The sequence below is a fragment of the Amphiprion ocellaris genome, chromosome 1, assembly GCF_022539595.1.
Source record: "Amphiprion ocellaris isolate individual 3 ecotype Okinawa chromosome 1, ASM2253959v1, whole genome shotgun sequence".
Taxonomy (NCBI): Eukaryota; Metazoa; Chordata; class Actinopteri; family Pomacentridae; genus Amphiprion; species Amphiprion ocellaris.
In genome coordinates this window covers 36,134,944-36,155,874 of record NC_072766.1, presented here as the reverse complement: position 1 = coordinate 36,155,874, position 20,931 = coordinate 36,134,944, and the positions used below count along the sequence as shown (strand labels likewise).

Below are 20,931 nucleotides of genomic sequence, written 5' to 3'. Positions count from 1 at the left end.
AAAACCACATAAAAAGTTTAATATTGTGTCCCTTTATTCCGCCAGCTCTTGTTTATTCATTAAAAATACAGTGTTCATGCTGCACGCAGTAAATAAAGTCCTTTGCCGTGGTTCCTCTCTACTGGTTAGATCAGCAGCTGAGCAAATGCAGCTTGTTAACCTGTTCCAGAGTGAAAAAAAACCTGGACTTCAGGGTGTTTAATCACCGAACAAGCTGTTGGTTTGCATTTGTTGGTTTGCACAGATTTCCTGCTAAAACTGCATCACTGCAAAGGTGCACCCTGTATCTGCAAATTGTTTATGACAGATTCGCCGACCTGACATTCAACCCCTGAGTATTAACTCATTTTTTCACCCCTTCTGTGCTCCGTCAGCAGCGATAAATGGCCCGTGTCAGCTGCTTCACATTCCTAAAGGTGGAGAAGCAACATCTTTCATGCTAAATATAGATTCGTGCATGCTCATAAAGCTGCTGCTGCTTCGGCCCTCTGCCTCCCTGTACGATGCGATGCTGCCTGGATGCCGCTCTCATGCAGCCTCCCCTCCCTCCCTCCCTCCCTCCCTCCCTCCCGCAGAAATGCTGCAATGCGTCTCCCTCAGCCAAGACTGGGTCAGTGTAACTCGGCTAGCAGCAGCAGCCGGCGAGGCGTCCCCATAGCAACAGCCAATCAGGCTCATGGCTTCAGATTTCTTTATTTTTTTGTGCATTATTGTATATGATAAGAGCAGGCTTAAGCTCGTCATGGGGGCTTCAGTTAGTGGACGTGGAGAGATGAGAAGTCTAGTGAGCAGAACGGGAGGCTGGGCGGGGCTCACGATGCTCTGACATACGTTCTGGGTTATTTTTGAGACAAATGCTGGAAGACATGAAGATGTATTATCAGGAAATTAATCTGTATGAGGCGTAGTGCAGCAAGAGTTGGGTCTGGACTGAAATATTCCATCTTATATTGGATTGGATCCTCTTACAACTTTAGTGATCCAAACTCTTCATCCAGCTCCATCATCGGCTCAGAATGTCTTCAGGTTTATGATCCAGCAGAAATAATTACTTTCCCATCAGCCTCAGCTGGGCTATAAATGCCATCATGCAAAACTAAGATTGCTTTGTGATAATGTCAGCAAGCGGTGTCAGGGGTCTCATTTTTCACTGCGATATGAAGTCCTGTACCTCTACAGATGCCATGGGTAGAAGTAGAGAGAACTCAAACATGTCTTCTGTTCAGTGTGACAGACTTAGAATGCCATATAAAGAGGGAAATAGTGACTCCCCATGCTGTAGATGCTTTACTATTTACATTTTTACAAGCTCTACTCTGCACATCAACTCTACAAAGATGTTTCACCATGCACATTGTATCTTCCAACAACTTGCTCCTCTGTTTACCATTTTTGATCCATGCTGCATTTATGTTATTGATCCAGTATGCTATATTTTGCTCTCTGCTTTGTGTAAACACTGGCTGCAGTTCAGCTGCAAAGCCTCTGCATGGTTGTCACATATCTGTTTAGTTAGTTATGGCCTCTAATTTGCAGAGGAGCCCAGATTATGTTGTGTTTTTAACAGAATCTGTTGTGGACAGGCTTATTTTTGGCAAAAACACCTGTAGAATTAAGTGATTTTGATTTGATATCAAGATCTCAAGCTCAGATTTGGGTGTTTTTCCTGATGTGTCTCACATGATAAGCTCAAGTCTGAACGAATCTCTCTGCTTTTACAGTTTCTGTCTCTGATAAATGTGTAATTTTGGCGATTTAATTAAGATATCATGCACGTTTTGGGATTCGGATGGTTAAAGCACCACTGTGCCAAACTGCAACTAAAGCCTGCAGTTTCCACCAATAAATGGTACAGATGAACTACTGGTTACTGTTACAGTGGAATAAACAGGACTATGAGGAATAGGGGAGCAACAATATGTAATTTTGAAGAACAGCAAATTGAAATATACTATATAATCTAAATATTTTAAAAAATAGTGCAAGAAAATGGTGCCAACAGTCTTTTTCTTGCAGTGCTGCTTACTGCTTGCCCATGTTTACATGCTTATACACTGTTTTTTTTTAGAGTTTTAGTCATTTATTTGTACATATTTGTTTGCACATTGTGCTTCATTTGCACATTTTTGCCCCTTGTATTTTCTTTTAGTGTAGTATATTACTGTATTTCAGATTCAGAAAGATTTTATTTGTCTCTAGGCGGCAATTAAGAGGCACCTAGAGCAGACAGTTCAACAGTGATGCAATTTTAAAAAAAGAAATTAAGATAAAGTTACATAAAATAAACAAATAGGAATGAATATAAATATAAATACATGTAGCGCGAGTAAGATAATAAGGATAAAATAGAATGAAAAGAAACACGGACTTGGTAATACACATGCCTACATTAGTATGTATATTTGTTTCCTTTAGGTTAACATGTCACTATGGTGTGTTTTTTTGTGCTGGAAGACATGACATGGGTGAAATATACAGTCTACACCAAGACTGAGTGTTTTCACCAGATTCATACCTCCAGCGTTTTATACATAACAAATGGAAGCTCTGTGCAGATGTGTTAAATCATTCAGCAGGAACAGTACAGATTTTCATGGACCCATAGACAACTAGTTGGCTTTGTGTTTTCACCATGTTTACATGTTGTTTCTCCACTGTGAGGGATATTGTGATTCCTTTTGTCTATCAAATGGTCAGAAATAGCAAGAATAAGATTTCTGTCAAAAAAGGTCACATGGGCTGACTGCATTTGCTGCGTGTGGACTAATCATGCTTACAGTCATGACTAGTCTCTCATTATGAACCAGAAAAATGCCCTGCGTCCCACCAGTGACTGTTTTTCATTAGTGTTGTGTATCCATTAATCTCTCTGTTAACTGACCTTTTGGTAGCTATAAGCTTGTTTTCTTGTGTTTCCTGCAGGCCAGCGAATCCTCCAGTATCAGAGTGATGTCCTGGAGACAGTGGTGTTGGTGAACCCGTCAGAGGAAACCGCTGCTTCAGAGGTGAGTCACATCCGGACGGCGCAGACAAATCAGCCGCAGGGTGGTGATGAAAACATGTCGGATGAGTCTGAGGCCAGAGCGTTCAGTCTGAGCTGGACTCAGTTTCATTTATAAGGAACACGGCACTTCATCATTCGTCCACAGTGGGAGATCCACGTCTCTGCTGGTAGTGATCAGCACTCCTTTGATTAATATGAGAACACGTCGTCACTCTCGCCTGAAGCCTCGCTGTGCACTGTAAAAAAACAAAACAAAAATGCATAAAAAATAGGTACAATCTGGCAGCAAGAGTGCCATGAAGATAATGGGGGGTTTTTCTTTGTTTTTTTTTTAAACAGGAAAGTGACAGCAGATATCTATAAAATAAAGACATTTTTTGTCTGATTTCTCTCTTTTTTAAATTTGTATTCCCATATTACTTGCTATAGACATGTATATATATTTATTCCTATTTGTTAAAATATTACACCACTGTTGCACTGCCTGCTCTACGTGCCTTTTTAATTGCCCCCTGGGGACAAATAAAGTTTTCTGAATCTGAATTTTTGCAGATTTACAATCAGTAAAACAGTATAGGTTTCACAATTGTCACAAATAACCATTTATAAAAATACAGACTTTTTTTGTGGACATTATGAACAGTCTTGGTTTCTTTCTTCTACAGTCAATGTGTAAATCATTATTTTTTCCTTCTTCTACTTTACTTGATATTTTCTGTAATTTACTAAAACAGGGAAAATCTATAAAATAAATGATTGAACAAAACATTTACCATTATTCAATGCCCAATATACATATTTTTGTTCATATAATGTTTTTTCCTGATTTAAAATACAGTAGAAAAGAGTGTCATTTTTTAAACATAAAAAATCATAATTACCATTTGTAAAAATGCAAATTTTTGATGGTGACATTATTTACAGTTTTGCCCTGTTTGCTTATGTTTAACATGTAAATTAATACTTTTTTCTGTAACTTTACTCGACATCATCTGTAATCACAACACACAACAGGGAAAGCTGTACAACAGTTTAACAAATATTTACCATTTTTCAGTCTATCTTATATTTTTTTCAAACAATGACAAATATCTGTAAGATCATTATATTTTTGCTCATTCAAACACAGTAAATAAAAGAGTGTAATATTACGGTAAAACGTTGTACTAGGTCGAATTAACCATTTGTAAAACTACATTATTTTTCTGTGATTTCACCAGCTACGATCTGTAATTTAACAAAACACGAAAATCTGTACAATAATAGTAAGTTGTTTAAAATAACTGCAGTTGAAAACTTTTTAAAAACGTTTCATTTTTTACAGTATGCGATACAGACTTAAATGGTTAAACACAAAAACATGCACCTGTTCCCAGAAATTGCCTGAAAACACATTGCTCTGTGCATTTATTCTCCATTTAATATTTATTCTTAATGCTACAGCCGCTACAGCTACTCAGTGACTAAATCAGGATTTTCAAAAACATTTATCCAAAATAAACAAATCTTGTATTTCTTTGTCTCCTCTGCTGGGTAAAAATAGAAGAGACATTTTCAAACAGCCTATTTTGGGTACAGAGCAACAATGATTGCTTTAGGACACAAACTGACAGACAGTAAGAGTAATTTTAGACAGCTGCATTTATATTTGGTGTGCAGGATGAGTAGTTCATACTGAAAATTTGACCTTTTGTCTCACACTCATGGTGCTGGAGTGTCTGTTTTCTTCAGCTTGCCATTTATTTCTCACTTAGTGACTCAATGTTGCCTCGTTGAAATCAAACGGAAGAAATTTAACACCAATAAAACTCAATAGCTCTGAAATTAATAAGGAAAAATAGGTCAATACTATGCAGACCGTTAACTATCTTTGTTTGCATTTGGCCATCACCTTCCCAGTACAGAGCCATGTGACTGTAATTGTTTTGATGTTAACAAAGGTTTATTATTCTGTCAGCAGTTGTGATCATTCTGTCCTCTGCACAGACTCGCTCTCTCATCACTGACTCCGCTGCAAATAAATTGCTGATACTGAGCGGTCAAAGCTCTGAACAGGGAGGCGACATCCTACTGCAAGGTGGAGCCTTCACCTGGCAACACTTCTCCGATATTGTCTCCAACCCTCAAGTAAGTGGAGCGAGCTTTCAAACTAAAAACTTCTAGCTCTGTTTAGACAGATTTGATAAGCACATTTATTTAAGGTTGTTCTTTCCTGTTCTTGTGTTTTAGGTGATTGAAGTCCTGTCCAGGGCCTCTTCACAGCAGCCGTCCAAGCTTACTGTTTCCTGTCAGGGAGACGGGGGCTGGAGCTCCCTGGGCCAAAGCCAGGAGCAGCAGCCGCTACAAAATCTTTTGGAATACCGTCTGAACCCCGAACCTCACCTTTCCGACATGGACGGAGTCACGGAGTTCACAGAGTACGTCTCGGAGACAGTGGATGTGCCGTCACCCTTTGACCTCCTGGAGCCGCCGACCTCCGGTGGGTTTCTGAAGCTGTCCAAACCCTGCTGCTACATCTTCCCTGGAGGTAGGGGGGACTCTGCTCTGTTCGCCGTCAACGGATTCAACATCCTGGTGGATGGAGGGTCTGACCGCAAGTCCTGCTTTTGGAAGCTGGTTCGCCACCTGGACAGGATCGACTCTGTTCTGCTCACCCATATCGGGGCAGACAACCTCCCAGGAATCAATGGGTTGTTCCAGAGGAAGATTGCTGAGCAGGACGAAGAACGTAACCAAGGATCTGGTTCCAGCAGCAATGGTGACTGGATGAAGAACCTCATCTCCCCTGAACTTGGGATTGTGTTCTTCAATGTCCCAGAGAAGCTGAGGATGCCCGAGTCCACACTGAAGGTAAAGCGAAGCATTGAAGAAGCATCTCTGACACTGCAGTACCTCAACAAGCTTGGCATCACACCAGAGCCTCTTCACAGGGTAGTCAGCAACACCATTGAGCCCATCACGCTGTTCCACAAACTCGGTGTGGGAAAGTTAGACATGTATGTCTTAAACCCTGTGAAAGAAAGCAAAGAGATGCAGTTTCTAATGCAAAAATGGGCTGGGAACAGCAAAGCCAAGACTGGGATAATGATGCCAAATGGAAAAGAAGGAGAAATATCTGTCCCCTACCTGACATCAGTTACTGCTCTCATTGTTTGGATTCCACATCGTCCTACAGAAAAGATCGTCCGGGTGCTTTTCCCAGGAAATGCACCGCAGAATAAAATCTTTGAGGGGCTTGAGAAACTGAAACACCTGGACTTCCTGCGATACCCAGTGGCTACTCAGAAAGACATATCATCTGGGGCACTTCCTCCTATCATCAAACAAACTAAAATAAGATCAAGAACTGACAGTAAAGAGAGCCTCAAGTCTTCACCCAAACCACACGCTAAAACCACTAAGAAGGAAACCAGTGGGCAAGAGGACGAGTCAAAAAGTGACACCACTAAAGAGAATAAAGCAGAAAAGAAAGAAGAGAAGAAGCTCAAAAGTGAGAGTCTAAAAGCCACCAAGCAACAGAAGAACAGTGAGGTGGCCCCCGGAGCAGACAAGAAAGAGAAGAAGAAAATACCCAAAGAAAAATCTGCTAAAGAGAAAGCTGCCAAGATGGATGAAAAGAAAGACAAAGAGAAAAAAGAAATTAAGAAAGAAAAAGTAAAGAAAGATGAGAATATAAGAAAAGAGGAGAAAAAAGAAAGTAAAGCCAAGGAGGACAAAAAGAAGGACCCAAGTAAACCTGAGCTGAGAAAAATCACCAAACCTGACCTGAAGCCGCTCACCCCTGAGGTGAGGAAAACTCTGCACAAGGCCAAGACTCAGGCTAAACCCAAGACAGACAAAAATAAAGCAGTTAAAGAGGAAGCAAATGAGAAAAAGCCAGTTCCAAAGAACATCCCTGAGGAGGTTGCAGCAGCAGCTCTGGCTGACAGGTCCATCGTGTCCTCCCCTGAAGACCTCACCGAAGACTTTGAGGCTCTAAAACAAGAGGAGCTATCCAAAAATAAGACTGAGCCAATACAGAATGATGTGATGTCTGGGCACTCAGTGTTTGCAGATACTAAAGTTTCCGCCTTAGTCTTCCCTGATGAGAAAGCCACATTGCCCGCCACTGAGGTAAAGTCTGCTTCACCTAAATCTCCTGTCAAACCGGAAGAAAACAATAAAGACACGGGTGCATCAGAACAGGTTGCAGCTACTCTAAAGAAAGATGCAAGTGATGGTTTTGATAAGAAGTATGAAGAGGAGAAAATGGAGAAACATGACAAATACTCTGTAAAAGACAGATCAAAAAAGAGTGACAGCTCAGAAGAGGAGGGTGACGTGATTGAAAAGGCTGAACTTGAAGGGACAGAAGATGATGAGGTTCTAAAATACAAAACGGAGGAGGTCAAAAAAAGTGGGAAGGAGTGGGACACAAAGCCCACTGAGCAAAAGCCAGTCACAGCCCTGTCTGGACAAGCTTTTGCAGCTTCTGCCGCTTCGGAGCAATTCTCCTTCATCCAAGATGAGACCATCCCTGGTTACTCCGAGACCGAACAAACAATCTCTGATGAGGAGATCCATGAGGAAACAGAGGACAGGATCCCACAACTGCGCTATGACGTGGGCTCCTATGACATTTCTGTCCCTGATGTCCCTGGGACCTTTGACTCCATGCATGGTATCAAAGAGATGAAAAGCGCCACAGATGTTGCAGATGTCAAGCCCAAAGCCTTCACAGGAGGTCATGAGCCTGAGCTTGCACCTTACCCTGCCATCATTGCCGCTCCTCTTGCAGAAGAGGAGCATATCTCCTCGGCAACATCTATCACAGACTACGATAAGCTGTCATCGTTTGCAACATCTGTAGCTGAAGACCAGTCGATTGCCTCGGTGACTGCGCCTCAAACTGAGGATGTTGGGAGGAACTCTCTAATGCTGGACACCATCAACAATGTCCCTTCACGTCCAGAGGTCGCCCAGGGGAAGGACTATCTCCACTCAGCTGGAACCATCTCACCCACCTCCTCTCTAGAAGATGACAAGTGCTTCAAGTCTCCTTCCTCCGATGAGTACCAGCCTAACATTGCTGAGCTGGATGGTAATGCAAAGATCAAAGCGGCTCCTGAAGAAGAAGATGATGAGGATGATGAGGATGAGGACCAGACCCCAAATGTTGACATCCCTCTGGGTAAATTGCAAGAGGGCTATGAACACGCCACCTCCGTGATGCTCCAGGAGAAGGAGAAATCCCCATCTGCCACTTTTTCTTCAAGTCCTTTCTCCACCACACCGGCTTTCAAAGACAACCAGACTCTCCTCAGTACAGATGGATTTAAGACTGAAACAAAGCCTGTTTCACCGCCTCCATCTTTCTCTCCTGGATTAGAGTCCCACTCCAGGCAGGAGAGTGAGGAAAGATGCCTGAGTCCAGATGACAGCACTATGAAACTGGCCTCACCAACGCAATCTGTGCCAACAAGCAGTGGCTATTCACCGACTGAAGATAAACCCTTCAAGACAGAAGACAAAGATGAGACAGTGAGCAATGTGAAAGCTGACCTCCAGAAAAGTGAGAAATCAGTCACCATCTCCGACAACACTTCCTTTATCGGCCTGCCAGGTGACAAGACAGCACTTGAAGCTTCTGAAGAATCCGAGGAAGACAATGAGGATGACTACTATGCCAAAAAGGATCTACAGCCTACTGTTAAGGCTAAACTCATGGAAGCAAAGGAAGGTTGCTTCTTGGATGATGACTTCACCTTTGAGAAAAAGTCTGCTGCAAAGATAGAAACAGAAGTAAAGAGCTCAGAAAAGACAGCAGTGTCCTTTAGCACAGAGGAGAAACCAAAACCCCAAGTAATGTTCTCTGATGAGGAACATGAGGAAGATGAAAAAGATGATGATTTCCCAAGTGCGGTTGGGCCCAAGCCCTTCACGACTGGTCAAGGAAAAGTTGACTTTAAAGATGATCACACAGAGAAAACAGATATTACTGTAAAAGAGCCTGAGAAGAGTGTTCACTTCAGTTTGTATGATTTTCCAGAGAAGCAGGGCAAAGAAAAGGCTGTATATATAAGACAGGACACGCCTTATGTGCATGGCAAAACATTCTCCTATGGCGATGTTTATGATACCAAAACAAGCTCGATGGACTCTGATTCATATCATCAGGAGTCCATAGAGAAGGTGGACAAAGACACATTAAAGACTGAAGTGAAAGGTGAAGATTTGCAGAAACACGAACCACCCTCACCAGTCACTGTTGCTTTCGAAAAAGAGTCGTCGACCTCATCATGGCTGGACTCCAAGAGCTCCTCAGCTTTGTCTCCATTTGACAAAGATGTCAAGCCAAAGGAGACAATTGAATTCAGCGATGGCAGTCGATTCCCTTCAGTGGCTGACAGACCTGAAGCCTCAACCACTTCTTTATCATCAGAAAAGGACACTTTTAAAAGCCCGACTGAAAGTGCAAAGCCTCCGTCATACTCCTTGATGACGGCATTCGACAAACCTGCTGCCACAGGCTACAGCGAGAAAGGAGCGTGTCTGGAGATCGATATGCGAAAACTAACAGCAAGGGACGAGGAGGACTATGATGATGATGAAGTTCTTGATGACGATGAGGAGGAAGAAGATGATGAAGAAGATGAGGAGGAGGAGGAGGAGGAGGGTGCTGTTGATTCTGATACGGAAAAAGGGGCCAAAGAGAAGTCTGAGAAGGAGGTAAAAAGTCCAATAACTGAGATGTTTGGCTCAAATAGGCCTGAGTTTATGGTATCTATGGCCGGATATGGGTACAACAGTCAAGGAAAGCCGGGTGTAAAAGAAAGCAGCCCTATATCACCAACAAAGGCTGAAGATGACACCAAGACTGAATCCTCGTCCTTCAGTGGAAAGGCAATGGATTTAGGGGCTACAGGATTCTCTGGTTACTCTTCAGGGTTTGAATACTCGTATAGAGGCGGCGAGAAAGAGTCGTTCTTATCGAGTCAGACCACAGACAAAGGACGAGAAGATTTCACTTTGAAATCAACAGAGGACAGTTATTACCAGAATGACAGAGCTGATCCTGACTTTGAGAAACAGATGACACCAGACCTTCTTAGTAAGAAATCACTGGACACAAGCTTCCAGTACACAACCACCGCTGGCCCCGGTTACTCCTCCTCTTCAGCCTACAGCTACTCCTCCTCCACCTCAGGATCCCTCTCCACCAGCCGTCAGTTCGGTGAGGAGCTAGAAACACCTGCCTCTGCCGAGCCTCTCTTCGAGTACTCCTCCTTTAAAGATGAACACTCCCTTGTTATGGATTCTCCCTTCTCAAGCTCAGCTGGCGCCAAAGACGACTACTTGGAAGTTTCTGAGAAACAAATCACAGCTACAACCACGGCTGAGTCTACTTCCAGTTTAGCTCGCTTCTCACCCCTCAGCCCATTTGAAGAAGTCAAAATGTTCCCCTCACTCTCATCCACTGCTGAAGACAAGAAGGAGCATACAGCTTCATTAGGTGGAGTTATAGACAAGGGCCCTCAGTCCGAATGCTTCTATAAGCCTGAGTGGCCTGAAGGGACCAAGCTGGACACAGCTGCTGGCTATGGGGCCTCAGCAGGGCCATTTTCTCAACTCTCAGACTTCTCCAAGGACAAAGAGGCAGCCAGTGCTGCTCTGTTTGGTGTCACCTCCTCACCTCGACCAGACATAGAAGGCAAACACTACTTTGAGGAGACTGACAGCAGTGAAGAGGAGGATGAAGAGGCTTACATGCGTGAGATGACCCGGAGGTCTCCTTCTGGTGGCCTGGCTGGCAGTCTGTCATTCTCTGACAAGCCTGCTGCTCCACCTGTCAGTGAAAAGACAGCTGGAGCTCTTCCAGATGTTCTGGGCACCTACATGCCCACACCTCTCCAGGCCAGCAAGCCAGACACAGCAAATGGCCCCACAGAGGTTGGAGCAGCTGCCACCCTCCCTGCTGGAGCAGCAGCCAGTGGTGGTGCAGCATCAGGCCCAGCCGAGGTAGAGTCCAGAGAGGGAGCAACCGGTCATGTCAGGAGTTCTTACGAATGGGAAATCCCAAAGCCTCAGATGGGCATGGTGCCTGGAGACTCCCCTCCTCATTACCGTCATGATGATGAGTTTGAAGAGGAATGTGAGATGGAGCCAGAGCACCCCGCCCGCCCACTTTCACTCTCTTCAACCGACCAGCCGTTCCGCTCACCATTCTACGCTGAGGAGTGCAGCCGAGGAGGGCAGGATGATGATGACGATGACAGTGATCAGGATGCACCCATGGGAGCCACCTCTTCCTACACCAGCCGCACCTCTCCTGGATATTCATCCTCTGAGTTCAGGCAGCGCAAAGAGGACCTCTCGCCTTCCTTTATCAATCCCTGCACACGGCAGCTGTCCAGCGACGAGGATGATGATGAACAAGGCCGCAGGAGTGATCAGTCGCAGGAGGGTGATGAACACGACCTCTCGGTCAAGAGAAGGGCTCACAAACAGCCCCATCATCACCAGTCCCACAGCAGGGACAGCAGCTCACTACACCAGGCTGGTGGGATGTCGGCAGGTCTGGGTCTGGCCACAGAGGACACTCCGCCGACCTCCGTCAGTGAGTCTCTAGCCTCTCAGTCAGATTCAGATTTGCCCCCAGGTACTGAGGAATACCCTTCAGCCACTGGCGAAGGCAACATGGACTCAGATGAGGATGCAGACTACATGCCCATTGATAAATCAGCTGTGGGAGGAGGCAGCCATCACTCTGCCTCCAGGAGGAGCCACGACCCTCCTCCTGCTCCCCTCATGGACCCTTACCCTCATGCCCCACGCCCAGATGTCTGCATGGTGGATCCTGACTCTTTGAATAATGGCTCTCTCAAGAAAGAGCCAAAAGCCAAGGGCTTAAAGAAAGCTTCGAGTAAAACCAAATCAGCATCCCCAGCAAGGCGCAAGAAGTCTCCAATGCCTGTCAAACAGATGCCATCGCCTCGCAGTGCCTCACTGAAGAAGAAGGATGCAGACAAGAGCTCACGTATGTCTCGTTTGTCAGATGGACAAGGCTCCAAAGATGATGACCTCTCCAGATCAAGCTACAACCCTGGCAAAGGGCTGACTAATGGCGTCAAGAGCAGTTCAGGTGAGGATATGGATGAAATTAACTGTTTGATCTCACTAAAGACATTTTGTAAGACAACTGTTTATGCATGATAGTGATTGTTTTGTTTTGTTCTCCTACCAAGGTTCTCAGAAGTCTTCATCTGCAGCTGCTCCTGGCCTCCCCATTTATGTGGACTTGGCCTACATTCCCAACCACTGCAGTGCCAAGAACGTGGACCAAGAGTTTTTCAAACGCATTCGCTCTGCGTACTACGTGGTGAGCGGGAACGACGGAGCCAGTGGTGAACCAAGCCGAGGAGTCCTTGATGCTCTGCTGGACGGCAAGGCTCAGTGGGGATCAAACCTACAGGTATTATTTACATATGGACTGGAGATAACTTGTAAAATATTGTCTACATATTGAAGTTGCGTGTTGTGGTTTCAAATACACTCTATCATATAATAAAGATTATGTTTTTAAGACTATAAACTTTGACTGTAGGGTTGGGTATGTTCAGAGCACTGTTCCTATAGATCTCCATACACTCCAACTGTAGTCAACCTTAATCAATGTGAAGTCAATGAACCTACTAGAATGCTTGCCAGAGCAGAAAAAATATGATTTGGGGCATCTACAAGAATTTGAATGAATTACCACTCACAGAAAACACAGTCACTATGCTGTGTTACGTCTAACTAATAGTCATCCAGCTTCAACTGTGACTGACAGCTCTGACTGTTCTTCCTGACACAGGTGGGAACAGCAGCAGCTCATTGGTTTTCAGAACAAAACAGCTCATGTAGAACAATCACAAAACCAGGCATTATGCAGTCATTATGAAATGAACCATATTTACAGTACTACAGACTGTGGGGACAAGTGAGACTTTAATTTGCTGAAAATGAGCGCACTAAGCGACCCTTGAAGACAGCCTTATTGAGAAAAATGTAAACATTTTCAGAATCCACCTTGCCTAGGTAAACAACAACATCCTCTGCACAGCAACCTAAATGCTGAAAGTTGCAAAATTTGAAGATTTGGATCATGCAGTAAAGCAGCACTGCTTGGTTCTGTCACTGAATTAGCCATTTCAATGACAGTGCTCACTTCCTGCTTGTAAATGTTCAATCAAGGCAGCTCCCCTGTCAATATTTTGTAGGGGCACCATTGCTGCATCCTGGGCTTAGAACCACTCAAGATGATGGTGATTGGTTCAAAGAAATACAAACAAGCCAGAGTGTTTTTTCCAATGTAGAAAAATGATAATGAAATAACAGTGCTGTGGCGACAGGTTTGCTCATGTAAGGTTCGGACGGTATTACCCACTGCATACTGGGAGCACCTATTACACCTGCTGCTTTGCAATGCATCATGTAGTTATTTAGCCATGAATTGTTTTCCATCTTGTCAAAGCTGCTCAGATTTTTCCTGCTTTCAATGCATCAACTTCAAGAACCGACTCTTAACTTACTGCCTGATGTATCCCACCTCTTTACAGGTGCCTTTGTAGCCAGACAATCAATGTTATTCACTTCACCCATCACTGGTTTTACTGTTGTAGCTGATCAGTGTAGATTCTAAATGTCACCCATCTTCCTTCACTTCATGACATTTCCTGTTTTCTCGCCTGCCCCTCAGGTGACGCTGATCCCCACCCACGACACCGAGGTGACCCGCGACTGGTACCAGCAGACGCACGAGCGGCAGCAGGAGCTCAACATCATGGTTCTGGCCTCCAGCAGCACCGTCGTCATGCAGGACGAGTCTTTCCCAGCTTGCAAGATTGAGTTTTAAGACCCTCTCTCCTCTCTCCCTCCTACTGGCCTCCCCGGCGTAGATCTGTTTTTAATTCCTCCTTTCTATAGCCTGATATGCAAATTTGTCTCTGCTCTGGGCATCGTGGTGTGGACAGCAGAAACAGATCTGGATAACTGTCTATTTTTTTCTAGATTTTTATTCATTTATAAGCTTGTTGTGGCCCTCACCATTTGTATTACAAGGTAGTTTTTAATTATTCACTACATTATTAATATTCAGTCCTGAAAAGGGGAAAAAAAATGTTTTTCCTGTTAATTTTTTTTCCTCCACACCCTGTGAAGCAAAGGCTTCTTTGTTTATGAGACAACATGCCCGTTGTATTGTAAAAACAATTCATGAAAGCGGATGCTTGGCTGCTCATCTACTAATTGGCCTAAAATGAAGCACAAGTTTGCGCACATTAAAGCCAGCAACAAGCCACAAAATGACCTTCTCCCACTGCTCCAGATGATCAATTTAAAGCATTTTGCTGATAGAAAACTTTACTTTCTTCTTCTGTCTTTTTAAAAAAAAAAAAAAACATTGACAGTGTTGAACTTTGTGCCTCCCACTGACATAGTGAAATAGAAGAAGTAGATCCCAGCGGTCCTCGCAATATGTCTTTTGAGTATATTTTCCGTAGCATAGGGGAGCTCATATTCAAAAATCTGTATTGTAAGTGAATTCTGATATTTCTACACTTCTCTCAAAGTGAAAATCAATCGTTACTGTGAGGATTTCTCAGTGGCTGTTATTTCTTACAGTGAATTTGACAGATAAGTTCTCTATAATGTAGTCTTTGATGTATTTTTTCAATGTATTTCCAGTTAACATATCGTCACAGAGGTCATGTAGAGAGCTGCAGGCAGAGGCGGCGCTTCAGAAAAAGAGAAAATCATCATCCGATGTTTGGATTCTACCTGTTTATATCTTTACATACAGAAGAGCAAACCTCATATCTGCGTCTATACAAAAGCTGTGTTAAAGAATGTATTCCACTACAACGACAGGAACATGTGGTTGCGAGGAGAGATTGATTGGTGAGTGAAGAGATGTGGGCAGGTTCGACTGATGGTAGACTGTCACCCACATGTGCCTTTCTGTCCTGCTACGCTGGAAAGGAAAAGAATCGCGTATTAGTTGTCGAAAAGTCGCGGCTCAGTTGAGCTGGTCTCCTTTGAAGTTTATTTGTTGGCGTCAGCGCACAAAAACAAGGTCTGAGTTGTACATAGTGAGCATAAAACGGCACTTTTAAAGCACCGACTCAGTATTTCAGCTGCCACTCAAAGAAGCACAAGTGTGCAAAACTTCAATCGCTATTTGCAGATTTCGCCCTGATTGCGTCGACTTTACTGGGAAATTTATTTACTTTCAGGTGTTCTTGAGTGGTTGTTTTCACTTTATCACTTAAAATTTTATGTGTAGATGTGTTTTAATTCGATTGACTGATCGATGATTTTTATATTTTGATAAGTTTGAGATTTTAACCAGGAACCAAACCGATAATCTCACAAATATAAGGACCAACAATCCTCACCAGGGTTGCTATTTTATGATCCACAATCCAGATCTACGTTTAGTTTAACTTCCTCGACTCATCTAGCGATGCATGTGCAACAGATGCATGCACATAAAGGCTCTTTAATGAAAAACAAGAAAGAAAAGTGGAGCCCGAAACTCCAACTGATTTGAATGTGAAGATGCAGATTACCTTTACGTTCTCCGTGGAGGACTCTTTGATCTCCTGGTTGCCTTGGTTACTGAGCATCTACGGTACATCTGACTCATCGATCACAGCGACAACCTGAAGTACATCACACAGCTCTGTGCAGGGTCACGTCTGCACTTGGTCCCGTTATGATTTCTGTGCAACAAAAATCACAAACTGATGTTTGAATTAAGGTTCATATTTCCTGCCGAGCTTCTTGGATTTTAGATGAACAGGGTGTTTACTTGCTAACACGACAGCGTAATCTGCATTCCTATTAAATACTGCATCACTGTAAAGGATAATAACAATATCAGCAGCACTCAAAACCCAAACTGCCAGACATGAGGGACACTCAGTCAGTACATTTTTATCTATCTCCTCTTATTCACTCTTTTTTCCAGACAATGCTTACTCAACACAAACACACACCTATTAACTGCTGCATTTTACGTATTGTGCAAAAAAACAATAACAAAAAAAGAGTAAAAAATAAAATATCTGTGGCATTCAGACTGCCGTGAAACAAATCATCATACAGACTGTTGGTTTCCAGTGAGCCCTGCTTGTATGTGCATGTGTAACCTTTTAAGTTCTCCTGTATTGTAAGAGCTGAAGACTTAACATAGAAATGCTATTTTAAAAGATGTATATTTAAGAAGCTAAGCTGAGGAGGCACATGTAACCTGGCTGTGCTGTGCTGTAAAAGAAAGCCTTGTGATCGTTTTTTCTCCTCCTTTTTCTGCTTCATGGTTCTACTTTCATCTCTTGTTTTAAGTGCAATATTCTCTTTATCTCTCTTTAAAATTGCTTAAAAAGGTAAAATAGAAAACAGATTTATTGTTAAAAGGGACAAAGTGTGGTGAAGACCAATAAAGACATCATTTACGCAAGAAAAATGTCTCCCTCTTCTTTGCCTTTTTAAATCATTAATGTGTTCTTTATGAAAGCCAGTGAATGTTTCCACTTTATGCTACTTTACACCTCCACTCCTCTTCGTTTCAAAGGGAAATATTGTGTGTTTCCTCCTCCACTACATTCATCTCACAGCTTTAGACACTTTTAAGATGTAGATTTTACACAAACAAGCTTGAAAAACACAACAGTTAAATATTGAACCAGTGTTTTTCAACCTGTTTTGCATTCTTCCAAAAATCAGTGTGTAGTCAGGGTCACATTTCAGATATATATGAATTGGCATAAAAACACTTTGATTCTTATATGGGCCATTTTTGACCCCCTTATGGAAGAGTGTAGGGTCCAATCACTGGAGCATCTAAGGGTTAAGAGAAATTATGTTTGATTCAGTTTAGAAATTTGAATTCTTTTAACACAGCATGTCAGAATGGCTGACATCAGCGTCTCAGTTTAACATTACACAACTGGCAAAATGGGACACCAATCAAAAAAATAGCATTTTTCAAAAGGCAAAAAACTGAATATATTATTATAATTAAGTCTTGGTCATTTTTAGACATAATTAAATCACATTACAGTATGAGCTGGAATTAAGCAGTGGATATTTGTTTTTAGATTTTTATAAGCTCAACAGTTTTAATCATACCTATGTCAACTTTCTTTCTTCGTCCAGCAACACATAAGCATTGCTTTGGGGTTATTTTATGTATTCCTTGAAAATATTTTAAAAGTGAAGCCATCTCCATTTGCCAGGTGTCCCATTTTTACAAAACTCACCCCTATCAAAATCAGCACAATAAAAGCCTTGGCAAACGAACAGCTGTTGCAGTCATACAAGACTGTTTGAGTTTTTTTAGGTGCGCAGGTGAAGGACCTTAAACAGAAGTAAAAGAAATCCTACAGTCCAAACAAACTAGTTCCCAGCTTTACACATTTTCTTTTTCACACAACAAACCTAAAAAGGGGTGAAATGGGTTAAAAATGTTTGTCGAGCCACATCCCCAGCAGTAACAATCCCTCTCATTCTTCTATCTTCTGTATCCTCTAACAAACCCTCAGGCTTTTTCTCCAAGCCCTCTGGTGGTCCAGAAGCCCACCTAAAGGCCTCACAGACACCAGTTTTGGGGGTGATGTAATGGGTCGAACCCCACAGAGATTTCCAGACATAGCAACAGTGTGTTCTTTGTCCTGTCTCCTTTCACTGGACTGTCTGAGAGCTCAGAGACGTGCAGGGCGGCAGCGTCGATATGAGCCGTTTGTCATGTAAAACAAGGCGAACAGAGACGCCAGTGATCCGCGGAGCTTCAGCTGGTGAGAGTTTGTGAGGCTGATACTGTCTGGAAGCTGCAGGACAAACCCCACTGTGAAGCTGCTGAATGGATGCTGCAATGACATCACCTCCCGGGTCACATGATCAGGGTGGAGAACAGCAGGAACAACAGATGTGACAGTTTCCCTTTTCTTCAGAGGTGGAAAACATACACGTACATCTAGTCTAATACGATGCCGGCTAACGACGTTGTGCTTTGCAGCATCTTACTTGTAATCAAACATATTTACTCAACTACAATTTCTATTCATTACTACTTTATACTTTTATGCTACACTTTACAGGCAAATATCACATTTTACTCCACTACATTAATTCAACAACTGCTTACACTGAACTAATGAACTGCACAACAGTATATGAAGTGCAAAAATCTGTCATGTTATCATATAATTTTGGAAATATTTAGGAAGTGTAAGGGTTTGGAAATATTTTAAAAGTTCTGACATGTAAAATGAAGGACAAATATTGTAGATTCTAGTCTGCTAATAGTGCTGACATCCACTGGTAACTCATTTGTAAAAAAAAATTCAGGTTTCAAGTTAAGGCACCAAAACTACTTGGTTAGATTTAGAAATCCCACCCTGTTGCTACATTTACCGCATGTTCCCTTTTGCTACATGCAGTTCATCATACAACTGCAAGACATCGGCAACACTGTCTTGGTCATTTTGTGTTTAGAAATGTTCAGAATAGACACTAAAACACTGAACGCACTAGAATGTGAAGGAGGACCCTGCTAGTCCATGATAGCACCTGTGTCTAGTAGATGAAGAGTCCTATCAGTTGAAGTCATTTTCAAAGAAGGCCATCTCATGCCTCAGAGGAAGAAGAGTGTCTGCAAGGTCTTTGTTAGGAGGAGAAACTAGGAAAATGCTTCAGGTGGGCTGAAACAAAGCAGCATTCACAGTGGAGGATGAAAAAAAGTCCTCTTTACTGATAAATCCCAGTTATAGATTAGTGGCAGTAAGAGGAAGGTGCAGATGCGGAGACAAAAAGCAGAGAAAACTGAAAAAGTGGTTTTCCTGAAATTGACTTCACCCTGACCGAGAAAACGTCCATTCTGAAGAGACATTCTCCATCCTCTAGTTTGAATCTCCAGCAGGATAATGAGCCCAAACACACCTCAAGGCTTCGACCTGAAGGCCGAAGAGGACCGACTGTCGTTGACTTTCCTCCACAGTCAGCTGACCTCAGTCCTGCAGGACATTTAAGAGAAAAATGAACATTCCCGACTCGACAAGAAGCTCTGAGAAATATTCCTCTCTTTGCTCTGCTACATTTATCAGACTGCTGAAGTTCCTGGTTAACCTGCAGAAATATCAGCTTCCCCTCCCCTACTCGGCCTCAGCATCACTCTCGCTGCTCAGTTGTGGTCTTTACAGTGACAGAACACAGTGATGACGCTGAGTCCAGGCGTCGAGGCACATTTACCTTTGACAGATTTCCTTGGCTGAGTCATACTGACTTCAGCTGCTGAGTAGTCCTACCATAAGGAAGATGTACGCCTCTGTTCACATTCAGTCATGTACTTTCCTGGTTCAGGCTTCTTCATGCTGCAGCAGAGACACTTCAGACAACAATTTATGTTCATCCCTTCCCTCTTTTACCACTGTTACACAAAGCCACATTCCTGGTTAACTGTGGGAAAACTTAACTGGCCTGCAGAGTCTTAATCAGAATCAGCTTTAATGGCAACGTACATACGCAACATACAAGGTGTGAAGGAAAAATTACTCTTTCTCCTTCCTAAGGTCATAATGGCCTTTGGACAGACAGACGCTGCAGGAGGTTAGATATTGTCTATTCTGACGTGACTAAGCAGACTAGTTGTCTCCATATTGGTTTGTAGTCTAAATCTGATCTTCTCCCAACTACATTATTTACCCAGAGATCAGAGAGAATCCTCAGAACTGATGCTGGCGTTGCTCACATGTGCTGCTGCTCTGTTGGTGTCACTTCTATCTGATATCAGCAAACCTTTACTCATAAGTCATCTGTCTCCAGTGTGTCTCTGTGTCTGCCTCCTCATCCTCTCTTGACATTGCTGAACTTTCACAACACAAGGAATTTGGATTCAGCTGGTGGTGCTTGTGTGGCTGCATGGGAGCAAATCCCTGCAGCCAGAAAGAAAACCTTCTACCGAATATTGTGAAGGTCCTCGGCTCCGACTTGTCAAGGTCTGGACTCCAAAGACCTCTAAAGATTTCCTGTGCTTCCACGCTTCAAGATATCAGCAGAAAATTCTCCAACTCCTAGAAGTCAACTTGTTTTTCCAACATCACACAGATGCTTAATTGGACTAAGATCTAGGGAACTGGGAGGCTGGATCAACACTTATAGCTCAAACCACTCCAGAACAATGCTTGCAGTCTGGTAGGGACCATTATTCTGCTGAAAGACGCCATCGGTGAACACAGCTGCCATAAACGAGTGTACAACAACGTTTAGGTATGTGTGAAAGTAACGTCTACATGTACATACGACTAAAAGGTTTCCCAGCAGAACACTGCCTCTGCTGGACCGACTTCCTCCGATCCTGTTGCCATCTCCTCTCCAAGAAACAACATTCATACAGCTTCAGACCTTCTTCCATTGGAAATGTGTCTAGATTTTCAGTCATCCAAATCATAGTTTTCCGAGGAGCTTCATTTAAAAGCAACGGGAGTTCTCTTTTAGGTTTCTGACATTTCATGAGGTTAACTGTCTTTAAGGACCTAAAGCAGAAGTCTAGAAGCTTTTAACTGAAGCTCCTAGGATTACCAACTAAAGCACCTTTCTAATTTTACTTTTCAACACAGTACAAAGAATTTGAAAACTTGTGGAACAACTTTGTAGGTGCTAAATTCTGCCTACATGAAAACCACATGTTAAGGTTGCACCAATGCTTTCAAAATATTTGGAAATTTTACTTCAAATCTTTAGTTTTTCTTTTAAATTTGATCACTTTATTTTGAGGCCAGAAAATAAAATCCGAAACAACAAAGTAGACTCATAACTAGAAAGTACATTCAAATATCAGCATCTGAAGTTTTAACTTCAATGGGAGTAGTACATCCTGTACAAAATGACCCGTTTCATAAAGAAAACAT

At 42.8% G+C, this 20,931-nt stretch overlaps 1 protein-coding gene across 1 annotated transcript in view; it reads left to right on the top strand.

The window, feature by feature from the left end:
* map1aa (microtubule-associated protein 1Aa) overlaps nucleotides 1-16,490 on the top strand; it is a 72,415-nt gene extending 55,925 nt beyond the window's left edge. Inside the window, exons 3-7 of the mRNA XM_023292904.3 lie at nucleotides 2,923-3,005; nucleotides 4,991-5,131; nucleotides 5,234-12,125; nucleotides 12,229-12,455; nucleotides 13,725-16,490. Of these exons, the coding sequence (XP_023148672.3) occupies nucleotides 2,923-3,005; nucleotides 4,991-5,131; nucleotides 5,234-12,125; nucleotides 12,229-12,455; nucleotides 13,725-13,880 (7,499 nt within the window). The 3' untranslated portion in view covers nucleotides 13,881-16,490. The remainder of the gene's footprint in view (nucleotides 1-2,922; nucleotides 3,006-4,990; nucleotides 5,132-5,233; nucleotides 12,126-12,228; nucleotides 12,456-13,724) is intronic.
* Nucleotides 16,491-20,931: the final 4,441 nt, after the last annotated feature.